General features: G+C 44.1%; 1 protein-coding gene across 11 annotated transcripts in view; it reads left to right on the top strand.

Annotated features, from left to right (window-relative positions):
• The window catches only part of CACNA2D3 (calcium voltage-gated channel auxiliary subunit alpha2delta 3), a 945,794-nt gene that overhangs the window by 867,845 nt on the left and 59,385 nt on the right, over positions 1–18,564 (top strand). For all 11 annotated transcript variants that reach the window (XR_007404330.1, XM_049098270.1, XM_049098267.1 and 8 more), the window contains 3 exons: positions 2,922–2,992; positions 15,216–15,291; positions 17,945–17,997. Coding sequence is in view for 10 of the 11 variants with exons in the window: in XM_049098270.1 (XP_048954227.1) it covers positions 2,922–2,992; positions 15,216–15,291; positions 17,945–17,997 (200 nt within the window). In the remaining variant the exon portion in view is untranslated. The remainder of the gene's footprint in view (positions 1–2,921; positions 2,993–15,215; positions 15,292–17,944; positions 17,998–18,564) is intronic.

The raw sequence follows: 18,564 nt of genomic DNA, 5'->3' as shown, positions 1-18,564 counted from the left end.
AAGGATGGTGTTAAAACTTTGAGACAATGATCTATATTTAAGAGGTAATACCAGGAGATTATAAAACCTTATTTCTATCCCTCTAAAAATGTCACAGCCTACTTCTCAGCAGGCCCCAAAGAGTTTTTACCTCCCAGTTGCGGGGTGGGGGCAGAGCCCAGGGTCTGCTTTCTCGCTCATAAAATGTTCAATTTATAGAACTCTTTGCCTCAAGGATAGAGGTGCTTTAAAGAGTTTGGGAAATTTTAAGGAGATTTCCTTCTTTTGATATTTAGATACTTTTCCATATATGAATATATACATATATATATATTTGACACATACACGTATATATATATATACACATATATATACACAGATACACATACATATATATGTATTCCAACTTTATTATTCTTTATGGCTCCTTTCTAGTTGTTGCTTTTTAAAAATCAGCTACCTGAGTTCAGGGATTAACTTGAGCTCTCAACACTGAGGGACAAGGATCCAGAAAGAGGCAAAGAATGTTCTTCATTTGACTGAGCCTTGTGGGGTGTGGGACAGGAGGGAAAGAGATGGGAAGAAACCAAGCAGTGGGGCTGAGCACAGAAATCTCCACTATGCTTGAAAAACAAAATAAGAGTTCAAACCAATAGTATTGGCAGAGAGAAAACAGGTTTCTCCTTTAAAACTTTGTGCATAGAAAACCTTTTCTGCAATTTGAAATTAAATTAGCATATTCAAAGAAGGTAAAATACAGATGTGTTTAGCAGTGTGACATGACAAAGTAACAGTAGAGAAGGAGATGCATGGTCTCTGGTACCCCTCTTCCTTCCCTGGTGTAGGGGGTGGTGGGCCTATCACGTGACCTGCCTGAGCCTCCTGGCAGGCTCTGTAAATGGAGGATGGCAGAGGACCATTTTATAATGAAGTCCCATTTAAATCACTTGAAATTCTTCAGCAGTCAGCAGTACTATTAATGCCAAATAAATTAGCTAATTGTCCTTAAGTCCCTAAGGAGTCTGAGCTTAATGCCTTGTTAATTTATCAACACTGGCTCCAGGTCACATGTGGAATCGTACTTCAGTTTTCCTTCTTATCCATGAAAAGGTTGTGGGATTCTTAAATGCACCTGTGATGGGTGAAAAAAAATAGAGTCAGGAATCAAACTGCCCACACCCTGTCTCCTCGGACGCTGAGCACCGCCGGACATGGGACAGTTGGTCAAGATTAGGTCCGAGTGGGCCCGTGAAGCGAGGCCAGTCTGAGAGCAGGAGAGCCCAGGGGTCCCTGATACCATGTCTGTGTGGCTGGGAGAAGAAACCCCGACATCCAAGAGTCAGTGGAGCAGGAACCCAAGTTAACCACCTGTGAGGAGGAGCCCTGCCCCCTGCCGTGACGGTGGAGGGCTGAGATAGGAACCTGGTCCCAAGGTGGGGAGGAAGGGCATGTGGACACCTTGCAGTGGTGGGTTCTCCACTAGCCAGCAGCGTAAACCATTCGTTCCCAGCCAGGACGGGCGTGCATGCGGCGCTGCTCCCAGCCGAGCTCCCCGGGTGCAGGCCTGCAGCGCGGCCCAGGAGCCTGCCGGCCTGCTCTGCCCCAGCTTGTTCCGTGTTGTCTGCTTTCCTGCACCCCAATTAGGATAATTCTTCTTCATCTAACAACCAGTTCCATTGACACTGGCATATTTATACACACAAAATACAAACGTCCTAGCTCCCAGCGGCAGCACACACCCACAGCCTTTGCAAAAGGTTCCAGTTTCCCCCGGAATGAAACAGGCAATGCTCCACATTCAGCCAGTGAAATGTCATTTCCTTCTTCTTCCTCCTCTCTTTCTTGACTTTTTGGCAAAGTCTTTATATGCCTTTCTGCCTGAAAATTCCCAGGAGCGTGGTTGAAGTCACTCAGTGGTAATTTGAATCGGGATTTAGCTAATACAAAGCCTATGGAATTTATTAATTCAGGCTCTTAGAGTAATGCCCTCCACCCACCCACACATGAGCTATAAATCCTGCGAGCACCCACAGTAGACCTGGGGGCTCTCTACTGATCTACACCGGCTCAGTCCAGGGCGTTGGCAGAGGAAGGCTGTTGCCCCAAGCTCTGTTCTGCTGCATGGCATTCACCTTCCCCCAAGAGACCCTGATGCAAGCAGTTCCAAGAGACTAGAGGGATCCACCAGGATGTTAATCCTTCATCCCACCATTCAGAGTCTGCATATCTCAGCCAAGACCAAGATCTAGTCTGAGGCTCGAACATCAGCCTGGTGGTGGGGAAGGGGCTGCTAGTTCCCAAATGCTCCCAAGACAGCCCCACAGGTAAGGGTCAGCCTGGCCATGCTGCCCCTTGAAGGGGCTGCACTCTGGCCTGCCTTATTTGTCAACATAGTTAACTGCCCAGGGACAAAATTACGAGGATCCTCAGAAAGTGATGGTGAGAAAGGATGTATTCTCAACAGCAGGAAATTTATAGGGCTGATGAAGAGAGCTGCTGTATTTCCCTAAACAGGTCATCCAGGAATTATAAACAATCCTTTTTATTACTGCCTAGGAAGCCCTTTCTAAGCCCATTCCTGTCTATGATGTAGTGTTTTAATCACAAGGGACTGAGCACAGATTAATGCTTACCCCATCTGACCGTGTGCGCGTGCCCCCGCACGTGTGCACACGTTATGCAATGTGATGCGATGCCCCCCACCCCCGCCCCTGCCTTGTACCATGGAACATTCCCATCTGCCTACTAGTCTGCCCCTAATCCCATAACTTCTTCTGACTATTAAGACATTTTCCACTTTTATGTAACCGTGGTCCTGAAAACCTGCCTTTTGCTTCTGTCAGCACTGGAACGCACGCTGTGTCCATTCCTGATTCTTCTCTGGTGCTTGGGCACATAGTTTATCTCTGCGTCCTCTCGGGCTCTTCTTTTCTTCCCTGCAGACTGGAGACTTTTTTGGTGAGGTCGAGGGAGCTGTGATGAACAAACTGTTAACAATGGGCTCCTTTAAAAGGTAAGGATTTTATGGTCCCCTGCGCCCCCTGAAAAAAAGTTTGCCTAAATAAAATAAAACAAACCAAGGTCAAATAAAGCAAGCCCAGACTTGACCCCATGGCTGGTTTGTACTTGTGTTCATGCTCCAGAAGATCTTGCTGAAATTTGATGCCTCTTGCATGAGTGTTAAGAGTCACAGAAACTCAGCTCACAATGAGTTTCCTGTTCACCCAGCATAGGGTTTATTGGAGGCCAATATTGAAGTCAGAGCCTGCACTGGGATGCAATTGTAGCAGTCTTGAGCAAGTGATGGCAAAGAAGTAGGAAACGTTTTCCCCTGGTTAAAAACGAGAAGTGTATTTTGCCTCACATTGGCGAACTGGGGAAGCTTGTTGGAAATCTGGAAATCGGGGATGAAAAGTGACATTTACAGACCTGTCGATATAATTTGAGAAAATCAAATGAAAGCTCTCAGAACCTGCTCCCAGATGGAGGGGAATTTAAATCTGCTGCTAGAAGAAAACCCAGGTGATGCCAAATTCCAGTGGCAGTGGGTACTACTCACCTGGCCCTAAGTGAAGCTTGCGTATGACAGCTTCTGCGTGACCCCATGTCTCTCCTAGGCAGGCCAGCCGTGCTCTTGGGGACACAAAAGTCTATGGGAAAAGCCATCCCCCTACTAGATCAAGATGTCAGTAAGGTCCCCCTGCCACCTCACCGGGAACCAACATGTCACCCTTCCCTTGGCCTCCCAGGAAATGGCAGCCTTTGAAGTGGTGCTTTCGTGGGCACATTTGATGCTGTTAAGGACATAATAGCAGGCACTAGAGAAGTGGACCTGGGCTCGCCTGTGAGAACCGCTGCCGGTGGGAGCTGCCGGTGGGAAAGGCAGGCCGCTCGTTATGACTCCCTGCAGCTGAATGGCCAGGAAGTGTTAGCTCAGGAAATCGGACTTTTAAGCCAGTCCACAAGACCAACTGAGCGCTGTGCTGAAAGCAGGGAATTCAAAAATGATGACCCAATTTTTGAGATTCCATAGCTTGTTTGTGCCAGAAGGAGGAGAAAAAAGAAATGATATAAAAAACTGGCACAACTCCAGCACTTCTGCAATCTCTGACACACTCGCCTGCCCCCAGCCCGCCTGCAGCAGTGTGTTCAATTCCCTTTTTAAAATTCAAGTGCAGTTTTTTTTCCCCCTTTTTTGGCCAGGAGTCATTGTACACGTGCTTGAAAACTCCACTCGGAGCTGGGCTTGCGTTGCCATGGAGTTTTCCGTGACTTCTTAAAGCTTCCCAGGGCAGCTTCTGGATTGTCTGCTCCCCTGGTTGTTCCTATCTTTATGTGAATGTGTGCGTTTGTATCGTGTTCACTTGTTTTCGACTCAGTGGTGGGGGAAGACAAAAGATGAGAATAATCACACACGTGTTTCTCATTCGAAAGCATATTTTTCAACTTCTTTAACAAATTTTTTTTTTTCCTTTTTCCTCTTCGATACTCCTTTCAGCTTGGTGGGAGAAGGGAAAAGGTTGTAGTGGGATTTTAAATTCTCAGTCTTCTCCTTGATGTGAGTGAAGTGTGATTGGCATGAATCTAGAACTTTCTTTTCCTAGGAGAGTAGCTAACATATTTGAGAAAAGGGAAGGACCAGGGACTTTACTCAAATCTAATAGCATCTGTTGTCATCTGGGAGTCGGCTGAAATGCTCACAGGCCTCTTCGAAAGGGCCCACATCAAGGCCACAAGAGCAATGAGAGTTTACATTTTGGAGTTGATGGATTGAATTCAAATCCAGCCTGTGATGTTTACTAGCTGTGTGCCTTAGAATGAGTCAGGTTACCTCTCTAAACTTTGGTTTCCTTACGTGGAAAATGAAGGTGATAATTACAATTGCTTGCGCAGGCTGCCGTCAGACTTAATGAGATAATAATGAGCAGAAAGTTCGTACACGGTGCCTGGCATATATTAAAGGCTCAATAATTGGTAGCTGCTGCTGTGATTTGTATTGTTGTGGATCTTTGCTCAGTTTTGGCTTTGCTTTCTGCTTGGCACCAGGTGGTGCTCCTTCTGCACTCTCACAACACGCAGCAGGCTTCCCATGGCAGATGCCTAGCGAGGGGGCCTCTGTGTTGGGGCACTGCAGTGCCTACTCCAAGCACAAGGGTGACAGTCCTTTCATTCAGAGAAGACCTGTATTTCAGGAGCACTGAGAGGCTGTGTAGCTGAAAGTACCTGGCAGTACTCAGGGATAGAAGTCGCCCCTGAACACAGGATGCCTGGAGGCTGAGTTGCTTTGGGGACCTGGATGAGCCCAGGTAGAGCTCTAGACGGGTTCCCTGCACTGACCTCTTATTTTCTCTCCTCTCGGTGTCTTGGACAAGTGCTTGGATGGCACAAGGTTTCTTGATTTGATCTGCTTATATCCAGCTTTGAAAACTGAGTTCCATAGACAAGAACCCTACAAACCATCTTCTCCAGAAAGAGCTAACAGAGAACACCTCCCTTTGTCCATATCCCTTTAGCTCTATCCCATGGTCCAGACTGGCTGCCCCTCTCTAAAACAAGATGATGCTTGTTTACATGGCAGTGGATTCTTTCCCTCGATTGTCTGATCACTTACCTGGTGACCTGATGGTGGTTTTATTTTATTTATTTATTTTTAAAGATTTTATTTATTTATTCATGAGAGACAGAGAGAAAGAGAGGCAGAGACACAGGCAGAGGGAGAAGCAGGCTCCATGCAGGGAGCCTGACGTGGGACTTGATCCCGGGCCTCCAGGATCATGCCCTGGGCTGAAGGCAGCACTAAACCACTGAGCCACCCGGGCTGCCCCTGATGGTGGTTTTAATTAGCAGTGCCATCAGAGGGAAAGAATATCTACTTCTGGGTGTACAGGGCCACGGGGAAGAGAGAGAAGCCATAGATTTGTGCAAATTACTAACTTGAGGGAGCTTTGAGAAAGTTCTGCAGCAGCGTGTGCAATCTTAGATACAAAGTGGTCTCTCTTGGTCATTTTAGCTAAGTTTTTTACTTGACTCTGTTTACCCCGCTTACATGTGACATTAGTATCCAGGGACCAAAGAAGATACCAGTATCTTCAGGAGTGTGAAAGTAATGATCACAATAGCTACCTTCCCTGAGCACCTAGACTGCACCAGACCTGGGCTGCAGCTGACACATCTCACCTCTTGCAGTACTTCTCAACAATTCTGTGGGACAGTACTAGCTGCATAATTTGCAGGGCCCAGTGCAAACTGAAAATCTGGGGTCCCTTGTTCAAAATGTTTTAAGAATTTCAAGATAGTGACAGCAGAGCATTCAACTAACCTTGGGATCTAGGTACAGGGTTCTATGCAGTTACACAGGCTGCATGCCTATAACACTGGCCATGGGTGTAAATATGCCCATTTTATAGATGGAAATAATAAGGCTTGGAAAGGCTAAGAAGTTGCCCTAAGCCTTTGTGTAAGAGAGCTGGGTTCAAACATCCAGTAGTCTGAGCAGAGAGAGAATATCTAGCTTCTGCCCTTAACCTGGTTCTGTGTACAGGTGCATTGTGTTGTGCATGGAGCTTCGTTCAGTTCTGTTTGAGAAGGGAGAGGTGGCTGAGGAAGATGTTGGCTCAGCGGTGTCTTATCTAGACAAGCAGAATTTTCAGGATGGGAGGCCAGCTGAGCGATAGCATCGTGCAGATTTCTTTTAGCTGAAGTTGATAACTCTTTAAAGCAAGCTATGTTCCCAGGCTTCCTGTAATTTCTCATGAGATACCATGCCCCCACTCAGCTTTTTGTGTTTCAAACTGAGAACTTCCAAGTACTTCTTCATTCTTACCACAGAGCGAAAGTGGACTCCCTGGGTAGTGACTCATTTAGGGTTTTTCAATTTAGCTATTTTTCTTTTTTCACTCATATTCACAAGAGCCTTGCTTTCATATTTCTCAAAATCCACACTCTGTGGGTTCTCTCTGCTGTCATTGGCAGTGACATCACCCCTCTTATGATTACTAAGAGAACATCTAGTTTCAAAATATTTTTCTTAGAATTCTTCTAAGAATAATTGCTTTGAATTCATTTATCTCCTCCCTTCTTCTCCCCAGTGATTCAAATTCAATGTTGAGTATCCAGGAAAAGTGAATATGTATATATTTTATATATAAAGTGAAATGTGTATATGTGTGTGTGTGTGTGTGTGTGTGTGTGTGCATAGCCAATCATAGGTGAATATACATGGTTCCTGATAGGGCCTCTTGATAGATATGCTGTGCTTGAGCTAAGAGCACTCCGGGTTGAGCATCAGAATTATACTGGGTGGCCTTGCCCAGACTCCCCATCCCTCCCAGCCTCATTTTTTTCCTCACTCAAATATGGACCTCGGGATTTTGTGAGAATTAGCTAAAACAGAGTATGTGAAAGTGCTCTGCAAATTACAAAACTATTGCAGGCAGGAGATGAGATTAGCTCTTGGATAAGAGCTCCAAATGTCTGAGATCATTTTTTCCTCTTTTCATTTTCTTCTTGTTGTTATTTTAATCACTAAGGAATCACTAAGGGCCCCAAAAGATAGTTAGTTTGCAACAGTTACCTCCAGGGCACAGCCTTGGGGGTGGGCCTTTGGGCCTGGATCCAACTGGCATCCCTGGAGAACCTTTAAAACAGGCCTGTGCTCAGGCTGCACCCTAAGAGATTCATGTGAAATCCATCTAGGGATGGAGCCCAGGCATTTATGCTTGTTGAAAGCATCCATGTGCTTCTCATGCACAGCCAGGATCAAGAAATATTAAATCAAGAGCACCATGGTACCAGTCTAGATGCTGTCGACTTTTGAGTTGCCTGACATTGGGCAACTTTAACTCACTAAATTTCAGTTTTCTCAGCAGCAAAATAGAACTAAAAGAATTATTCACCTGCCTGCAGGTGGGGGTTAAATGGAATAATGCATGCTTTTACCAAACATCCTGGTGGGTTCTGCCAAAAGGTCTTCCCTTGTTCCTTGTGAATCAGATTAAGCTTGAGGAAGCAAAGACCAGTTGGGCACACCTGGTCTTTGGCTTGCAGAGAAAGGGACTGTTTGCTAATAGTCTGCGTTTGCTTTGAGAACTACTGATAGTTCCCCTCTGTCTGGGCTGTGTGTTTTTTGCTTTATTCGGTTTTGTCTGTTTTATGCACTTGGTACCACGTGCCTGAGTTCTCACCCCTCCATGACTATATTTTTCCTATGGGGCCTGCTGACTGTCTTCCTCACCTTGCTCCACACATTCATTAACATAGTTGACTTGTGTAGAATTCCCTGTGGTGGCTATTTCTGCTCTTGAAAATACCTTTCTAGAAAGGTGACACATCAAGAATTCAGGACTTGGACGATTTCTTCTGTCTCTACATGATGGAACTGTCCAGGTTCCATGGCCAGTGACCGGAGCTCTCCCTGTCCTTGATAATTACACTGCATTTCAGCCAATGCCCTGGACTTGGAGTCTCAAGGGTGTTAAAGGAGAAGTCTGTTATGTTTGGAGGGCTGCTCTCTCACGCCGGCCACCGCCCCACCCCCCAATGTCTAATATTCAACACTCATGTAATGAATGTAATGGCTTCTTGGCTTCCTGTTGACCTGACCATTTCCACAGAAGTATGCTTTGTCAGAGGTGGCATTGAAGGGAACAAGAAGACAGATTGGCTTGTGTTTGGCTCAGTGTGTTTCTGAGCCAAACTTTCTGGAATGCAGAGACATGAAGATTCCAGTTCACGGCTCTTTGAAATACTAAAGCTGCTGCTCAAGCATCCCCAATCACAACAGTAAGAATCGCTGCCCTCTTCATCATTCCAAGTAGTTTACGTGTATTACCTTCCTGAATCCCCATAACAACTCCGTGACGTGACTACTACCATTACTTCCATTTGACAAAGGAAGATCTGGAAGTGGAGGCACCCAGGAACTGAGTGCCTTGTCCAAGTTCACCCACAGTGGTGCGATGGAATTTGCACTGATGTGTCTCAGATTCCAGATTGCAGACTGTTTATCCAACCCCCAGTCATCTTCTCGCCTAGTTAGAGCAGACTAAAGTATTTCTTACAGAGATATTTGTTCACATTTATGTTTATTTGGCTTCAAGAGATAGTGAAAGTTTCTCAACTTTGAGTCCAATATATCAGTTAATAGTTACTTTTACTTGAAATAATAGGTAGTTCCAGAATAACAAGGTGCTAAAGAACATAGGAATCTTTTTCTCTTTTATGTGAAGGAGGTCTAAAATTATAAATTTGTTGTCGGCATGGACCCTGACCACATCTATTTTTCTCTACCTTCCTCTGCTGGCGTTTTAAACTCAAAGTTACTTCGTGGTCCAAGACAGCTGCTTAGTTCCAGCCATTGCATCTGCAATGTACGCTGGCAGAAGGAGGATCCAGGGAGGTCCCAAAGTCTATGTAAAATTTCTTGATTGAAATTTGTTTTAATGAATACTTTTATTTATTTATTAAAGTAAAATAAGGTTTATTTATTCAAGTATTTAGTCCCATTACAGTACTTCCGCTTCATCACAAGGGCTCACCTAACTACAAAATGAACCTGGGAAATGTGCATATCACAAAGCCAGGGTTCTGCTTGGCAGAAGAGGAAAATGGACTTTGGGAGACTGCGCCAGTCTCTGCCACACCCAACATGCCTGTCTGCCTCAGACCACATACATCCTCTAAATATTGAATCTGGTTTCCTGTGATATCCACATGGAAAATCTTCCAGAATTGAGGCTGTGTTCACAACTCCTAGTATCCCCCACACCCCACATGCCCAGTGCAGTCCTGAACACAAATGGTCACAGCCACCAACTAACCCCTCCATTCGTGATGCTGGAGCCCAAGCAACACAGGAACACTAGGTAACACCTGTGGGGAGTGACCGGTAGCAGTAATAGCATCAGCGAAACCAACATCCCTAATGTCGCCGAGCCTCAGTCCCATGCCCTGCCCCGGGCTGAGAGCAGCACAGGCATTACCGTGGTGCAGGGCTGTGAAATGTAGGCATGAACTTGGCAGAGCCCAAGGAAGCTCCCCCCAGCATCCCAGTTTCTTGCCTCAAATGGGTTTTGCATGAACTCGTTCCTCAAGCAGAATTCAGCTGTTTCCTTCTATTTCTTACTCAAAGAGGCAAAAGAAATTTAATCTTTTCTAGTCGCATTAATCAAGATTCCATTTTCCCCTTCAGTTGAGCTAATTTTCATGCAAGGGGCAAGTGAAGGGATAAACAAGCTGCCGGCTAGGTGCTCTTACCCCCCACACGCATGTTAGCCTTTGCCTAGGGATCGAAGCAGCCGGTTCACTTAGAGCTGTAATAACCTTGGAGCAGTGTTTTCACCTTCTGAGCCCATTTCTTTTCCTATAAAATGAAACCCTGCCCTTGCCACAAAGGCTAATGCCTCCATGCTGGCAGAAAGTAATTGATGATTTCTTATTGTTACTGCTTTTATTACCTGGGTGAGATGCTGACGTGACCACTCTCTGCAACTAGCCTTCGTTTTCTATTATCAGCACCTGTTGATGAAAAGTGGCGCTGACAGGCCTCCGGAGTCACCTATAGGATGAGGGAGGCTTTTTCCCCATGGCTCACTCCTCAGGGTTCTGCACTGGACCCTGATGGCTCCAGTACTGTGTGCACTGAGCACCTGGCTGGTGCGACCACAGGGTGCTTCTTCTCCCTGCTAATAATGATGGGTGCTCATTCACTAGATTTGTGTCAGGGACTCAAAAGGGTCAGGGGGGCCAGGGTCATGTAAATTCAGCATTTCTGCTGTGTTCTACCTGTGGAGGTGACCTTGAAGAGCAGTGCAGTCTCTGTAAGAAGTTGCTAAGGGATGACATGGCCACCAGTGAGAAAAGAAGAGAAGAGATGGCACCTTTTGGATTTTCTGTTAACAGATCAACAGTTTGAGCCTTCCACTCTCTGGGGTTTCTGAGATGTAAGAACGAGTTAAGGCTTCCCATGGTGACGATGGCTTTGTTAAGAATTTTCTATGTTCCCGTGCCATGTCCTACCACTTGCAAGTTGAAAGCTGCCCCAGAGAACACATTTTATGGCTCGGCAAAGAATACATATTTTTACATGCTACCCTGGTGAGTCACTTTACTTCTCATACTTTCAGATTCAAAAATGCTCAAATATGTCCTGTGGTGAGTTTCCATGTGAAATGCCTCCCTGTTCTGTTTCTAGGACTGTAGTTGCAAACATTAAGCTGCTTCAAGACTGTTTTTTTGGCAAATCATTGAGCCAGAGCTCATTCAATGAGTTATTGTAGATAAAGGACCTGACCTCATGGGCACACAGTAGGTGTTTAATAAATGCGGGTCCCTGCAGTTGCTCACAAGTTGAAATGAGTTGAGCTCATGCCTTTGAAATTGAACCTTCTAATTCTTAGAAGAAATATTTTTCTTGGTCGTTGGAAAAGAGCAGGATCAGCAAAAGAGCTTTCAGCAAGTCCCAGTGTCATGGGCCTGTCATCCAAGGCTCTGCTGCGGACAGGGGCACACAGGACTGTCTAGGTTTTCTCTACAGCACTTTGAGTTTTGTCTTCAGACACCCTATCTGCCTTCCGTCAGAGTTTCAAAGAGACCCGTCTGGGGAGCCCAGAGATGCTAATGATAAGGTCTCAGCTGTAGCCTGCGGCTGAAGTGGCCTGGTGGGGATGTCATGGGGATTAAGGCATGTTATCTGTAATAAGAAGAAACTGAGTTGCTGAGTGCAGCGGTGCAGCACCAATCTTGGGCTGGGCATGCTGCTCGGGGCTTATTTTAGAGCCGAATGAAAGCAGGCAATTATCATGTTCTTTAACTATAATCAGCCAAACAGGATACAGGTAGCCACAAAATGGAGTTATTTAAAACAGTAACAAAATCACTTCAAAAAGGGTAATAATCTGGAAGTCTCTCTTTCTGCAACATCTAGTTAAAGCTGTCTAAGCGTGGAGAAGACAGGGGACGCTTGTTCTGTAACCTCCTCAATGGCAGTGGGATCAGGAGAGCTTCCTTGTGAAATGAAAGGCAGGAAGGATGCCCTGGCCCAGAGGCGGCTCCACAGCGGTGGAGTTTGGCCTCCCTATATAAACTAGCGCCTCTGAAACCGATCCTCGGAGAATCCTGAGCTTCCCAGGAGGGTGGCTACCAAGGGGTTCTCGCTAGCCCGGCTAGTTGGTCCATCCTGCCCCCTTGACCCCAGACAGCCCCTCAGCTTGACTTGAAAGTTGACTCTGGACTTCGGCTATGAGACCTTATCTTAGGCAGCATTTTCTGTGACATTCCAATGAGACCGGGCTCGAGCACCAGGCTGGATTCTAAGTATTGCCCAGAATCTGTCAGAGCCTGCTACTGAGCAGAGTAAGGGGGATTCAGCTTGACCCCCATCTAATTCTGGCTCTGCCATTTGTTAGGGGTGTGAACTTGGACACACCGCTTAGGCTGGCTGATACTTGGTTTGGCCCCTCTGTGAAATGGGGATGATTAGACTCTATCTTGTAGGGATATGCTTGCAAGAGTATCTTGCTCACAGTTGCTAAATAGAGCTCAGTAGACATCAGCAGTTGTTATCATGGTCCTCAGCTATGAAGCCCATGACAGAAGTTCCCACATCATCTCTCGATAACCCTGGTGCCAGTCCTGGATGTGTCTTGTACTGCAGTAACAGATGTGAATTTTATGCTGCATCATATATCCCAATGAGCTAAGAAAATCAGGAGGCCTGTCCATCCTTCAGCCAGCTGGGTAAAGCCTGAGTCAATTCCCATTGCATTAAACACCACCCCATTAATTAATAATGGCAATGAAAACCAGACTAATAAATTATAACAGCTGCTGCAGCCCTGCCTTCAGCTGAATGGTTCTTCTTTACTGGATCCCGTGCTAAATGTAATATGTATATAACCTTGGGTAATCCCACAGCTGTCTGAGAAGATAGCCATTTTTCTCACCATTTTACAGATGAAACTGAGGCATCAAAAGAGTAAAACAAAACAAATAAACAAAACTGCTATAATAAGTGGATGAGTTAGGATTGAGCTCAGGTGTTATTGACTTCAGAGCTGATGCTTTAACCATTAAGCCACACTGCCAGTCACTTGAGCCTTTGGGAATGGGGTAGCCTTAAGATCCCAAACTCTAGTGAAGAACAAAATGAGGCCTTCTGTTGTAAGAATCATAACAAAGCTGGCATGCTACATAGTATATTTCCACATGTCTGATTATTTACATCTCAGGACATCTTTGTGAGTCATTTTATAAGTGAGAAAATGAAGCCTCAGAAGAGGGTTATCATCTTGCTCAAGATTCCACCCTGGATGGTGGCACCTGGATAATAATCTTTCAAACCAAAACCACACTGTATTCACATCTACAAGACTCCAAACACAGGCACGTTCCACTCAATCCGTGCTGCCTTTCACCACACTTGGCCAAGTTTCAGCTGTAGGGACAAAATTGAGCAGTATGAAAAGGATGAAGCCAATCATAATTCTTGCCAAGTCCTAGAAAGCCCTTTCAGGAGCACCTGCAGAATCCCTGGAATGAGATGGAGACTATGGAGTAATAGGACAGTTAGGGACCTAATAGAGTTGTCCTTTGTGGTCCACAGTTGGTTCTGTAGCTGGGGTAGCATCAGGGCTGTGCCAATGTTGAGCATTTCAGTGGAAATTTGTTCAAGGACTTCCCTGAGCCAGATGCTTAGCTAATTCACAGGCTTTGTATCTGTCTCAATAAGCTCAGGTTCTTCTGGCATTTGCTGTAAAGAAAAAAGCCAGAGGACAGTGAATAAGACTAAAAGAAATGCTCTGACTGAGGGAAAGGCTTTGAGGATTTGCTGGGAGATCGTGTGACCTCTGGTGCCCTTTTGGGCTCTGCTCCTTGACACACCTCTATAGTGCTGGTCAGGAGCTGGTTTCCATCCTCATTTGGTCAAGCATGGCCAATTTTCTACTTGGTGCCTGTAGATGGTTCTTTATTTAATCCATTTGTATGACGCTTCTAGCTTATTGTCCAGAGGAGGAAGTCTTCACCTTTTAGCTTAAAGTTGATGTCTTCTATCTAGTTGTGACAACATCTCTTCAAGACTTATGTAATCAGGCAATCATTCATGCGTTCAACATTTGGAAGCCAAGTGCATGCCCCATACTGGGTGCTGGGCTAGTGCATAGGGTCCAACCCCAGTCCGGCTGGAACTGACATGGAACTTCTATTCTAGTGTCCATTTCCAGTCCAACATTAAATATGCTCCAGGTTAAGCATTGTATTATTCTAGAAAGGAATTCCTTCAGGGAGAATTTCTTGCAATCATTTAAAAGTTCGTGTATTGCAGTGTTAACATGTCCTCTGGCAGTTATGTAATTCAGGCCAGACTTCAAGTGTCTCTTTTGGGGGGTTCCCAGAATAGTGGGAAGGCAAGCTGGTGGGAGGAGGGAGGTATATGGCCTTTGGGATAAGGTGTTTGCTCCGTCTAGAACTTTTAACTAGCTACCAGAAACTGCCATTCACCTTTCTTTATAGAGTTGTTGATAAGAAATTAAAATATCTGGAACAATTATAAAGTGAAACATCTTGGCAATTGAGTAAAAGTCATAATTGGGAATGAAAGCTATACTTTCATCACCAGTGTGTGGGAAATATATCCATTTTCTTGTCTCATCAATGGCACTGTTTTCAAAAGCAAAAAATATAGTCACTGTTATGGTGGTGGTAGTTGGGAGTAGGGATTACAACCAATGAGCTAACTGGTTTCCAAAAAATTGTCAAAGTACTGGACTTATCTTAGCCAGAGTTGTTTCCTAGTGCTTGAGAGAGGCAGAGGATCCCACCACTTCTGAACTCAAAATAGCCCTTCTGAGCTTTCCTCAACCCTGGAGACATGGCCCAAGTGGATGACCTCCAGCTCCCAGAATCCAGTTCCGAACAGCAAAGTCCTTCTGGAGTATCCTAGTCCATGCAAATCAACCTTGTTTAAACCAGAATGACTGTTTATCAAGTTGGGGGTTTCTCATCCCCATCTCCTTACCCAATCCCAATACCTTTACTCTCTTTGCTCCCCAAATTCCAAGTATGACCTGGCTGTGTCTTCAGTCCTAGACTTTGCATGTTCCTGGTTTGTCATCCTTATTAGGCCTGCATTTATTTGTGTTTGTAGCTGTTGCTCTTGATGGCGGTGTGGTGCCTGTTCACCATGATGGCTCACACATAGCTTCCCATTTAGTGACCCTCCTTTCTATTCTTTCCTATAGAATTACCCTTTATGACTATCAAGCCATGTGCAGAGCCAACAAGGACAGCAGTGATGGTGCCAGTGGGCTGCTGGATGTAAGTACTGTGCAGTCACCTACAAAACAGTGGCACATTTCTCTGTCTCTGAGCGTGAGCATATCTTTATCTGTGGAATGAATAGTTTATCTTTTTCAAAACCATGAATGTTTTATTTTATTTTTTTTAACCATGAATGTTTTAAAGTGTTTCCTGATTTTACTGGTTAAGAAAAACCACTTCCATTCAAACTGACATTGATTATATGAATGACAAAGTTCTGAAATCTTTGAGGGATGAATGTGCCCCCTTTTGATGGATAGAAAAGGGGAGAAGTTGTGGCAATTCTCCCCTTCTCCTATAAAAGAGAATTTGGTTTTGCTCATCAGAAATCTTACCTTTGGTTTGGAAGAGACCGATTAGCCTATGGACAAATTCACATTTTGATCACAGATTCTCTACCCTAAGCAGGATGCTGCTTAACTTCTGTATCATTTTTGCTGGAGCTGGTTACATCAGTGATGTCATAGTTGGGAACCAATCAACATAGCTATTGTATCATTAGAAACAGACTTCCAGAAACTGTTATAATTTACTCCCAGTTAAAAATGTAATTTACAATGTACAAGCAATGTAAGTTTGTCCACCAGTCACCTGAAAACACAGGAAAAACAGAGTATATTTCAACATAACCCAGTATACGTGTATAATAAATAGAACCTTTGCATGTTATCATTTTGTAAATTCCAAAAATTAACTTAAAATCTGGTTTGAAGCACAAAATTTATGAGCCATTTTGGTTTTTAAAATATAAACACACACCTTCTCATTTGCAGATGTAAGATCTTGCAAGGAGATTATTTAAAAGCCAAATATTTAACATGGTTCTCCTACGATGAGGGAGCAAGAAATGATTTGGAGCTGGAAAATTTCTGAAAGGCAACTAGGGACTGAAAGCTGAAGGTTTTGAAAAATACTGCTTCTAAGTGAGAATCAATATGCCTTTCCAAATCCAACTTCCCTAGATTTAGCATGAATATTTCTAGATTTAAAATGTTCCCAAGATATATTTTCATCATTAGGTTTAAAAGCTCAATGGCTTTACTCTTCTGAATGATAATGTGCATTTAAATTTTTAATCCTGTATTTACATAATCCCTTTGTGTGCCCATACTTTGAGCCAGGGTCTGGCATGGAATGCTTGAGTGCGCTTCCACCCCTCCCACTCTACCCCCTGCCCCGAGGGAGCTGCCTCTGTGCTGGCCCTTCCCCCCCACCCCAGCCTCCCTAATCCCTCTATTCATTCCCTCCTCCCAGGGACCCACACTACCTAGGACTACCAATGTGTCAACTGCCCATCCCAGCAGGTACAAAGGCACAGAACCGTCCCTGTCCCAGGGTCTGACCACCAGGGTCTTTTTGAAAGAAAGATGCTTATTTTCCAAGCAATGAGAAATATATGGCAAAACCACAGGATTGCAGGTTGCATTTGGTTTTAGGAAATAGCTAATAGCTCACATCCTTATCTGACCCTAATTCTGAGGGTTCTGTGATTCAGGGAATGATGTTGACACACTCAATTAAATCAGAGCAAGGAATCCAGTCTGAAATCTGTGTGGGCTGAGAATAACCCCAGTAGACTGTTATTATTGTTGTTTTGTTCGTTTACTTACGAACTTGAGATAGGGAAATTTTGAGAATGGTTAGAGGTATATAAATTGGTTTTTGTTTTATTTAAAACTGGATAAATCCCCTATTCCCAGTTTTAGTCTTTATCATCAAAATGCTCAGAGGGTAGGACTAAATACCCTTAACTTCAGAAACCAGGATTTGGCATTTCAAGTTTTTGATAAACCTAAAGACAACCACTAAAGGTTCTGAGATTTTTCTGGACCTGCCATCTGGAGGGAGGGCTTTGCCAATGTCAGAGCCTCTCAAGAGCATCCACTACTGGAATATCTGGCATCTACAAAGAACTAACTGAGGGGAAGACCTGGTATTTTCCAGAATTTAGGAAATTGAATTATCCACATAGAAAATATCACAGAGTAAACAATCCAACTGCTTTTTTAAATTAAAATATTCTGAAATAAAGATTAGGCTGTCAATACCTTCTTTTATAGAGATGAAGGGGATTTTCTGCAAGGATAAAATCACATGTTCATATGGCTGTTATTTTTTTTTTTCAAATCCAAATATGTATGTGTGAGAAAAGGCAGCTTGAATCCTACATAACTCATGGGCAACATTAAAATCAAGTATATGCAACTTGTGCTTATTTCAGCGAATGACATACAGTGATGGAGAACAGGGAATCCCCTTTCTGAAAGGCAGATCTGTGGATTACCACTTGAAATTAGTTGTATGATTCTAGCCCCTCAGCATTAGGCTGCAAAATATTAGCCCCTGGAGGACAAAGGTTTAAACATCGTTTGCTGAACTTCCTTTTTCCTCCCAGAGATAACCCCTGTATTAGATCATGTTTATTTTACTTGTAAATCACATCTCACTACAGGGGAGTTCAAAGTTTTAAAATGTTAGTTTTAGAATACGGTATCCAACCATGTTCTTCTTGTAGCAAGGGCTTCGCTGTTTTCCAACGTGATATTAATCTCTCTAGAAGAATAACATTGTCTTTATGTAAAGCCTTAAGTTAAACTACAAATTTCATATGTGATGCATTGTTTTCAATGAATCCAATTCTTCTCTTCAGCCTTATAATGCCTTCCTTGCTGCAGTAAAATGGATAATGACAGAACTTGTCCTGTAAGTACAATTTGCTGCACTTTTAAAGAGTGACATTCCTTTTCTTTTGTATTATAAAGTGAATTGGAAGACTGTGTTCCATGTTTTGAACAACCATTAGATTCAGAATACTCTGAGATAACCTCATTGGATATCTCGAAATATTGAAAGCTGAGACCAAAAAATTATCTTTAAGTTATTCATGGTCACTGCTTATGCCCTTATGTCATTGTTTAGCAGACTAACAGCTTGCAATATACAAACCAAATTTATTTATTGTGGTTAGTGTTAAATTTAACATAGATGTCTGGCTGTTTTTAATGCAGCCTGGGTGGGCTGTGGTCAGAAGAACAAATTGCCAGGGCTGCCCACTGTGCTCCTTCGGAAGTGTTGGCATGTGCAGGAGAGGGGGCATGTGCAGGAGCGGGGCTTATGCAGTCCTGGGCCAGGGGTGTCAGCTTTTCTCAGGTGTGAATGGTTTACCCAAACCACAGTCCTATTTGGAGGGTGTTAGATGCATCTGTGACTTATGTCAGATTGAAATGGCACAAAGATGGAAGGTTTGACTCCCAGAAGAGATATTGGACA

Source organism: Canis lupus, chromosome 20 (genome assembly GCF_003254725.2).
Source record: "Canis lupus dingo isolate Sandy chromosome 20, ASM325472v2, whole genome shotgun sequence".
NCBI lineage: Eukaryota > Metazoa > Chordata > Mammalia > Carnivora > Canidae > Canis > Canis lupus.
Note: the sequence above shows the minus strand (reverse complement) of the source record. Positions and strands in the feature narration are given on the sequence as shown.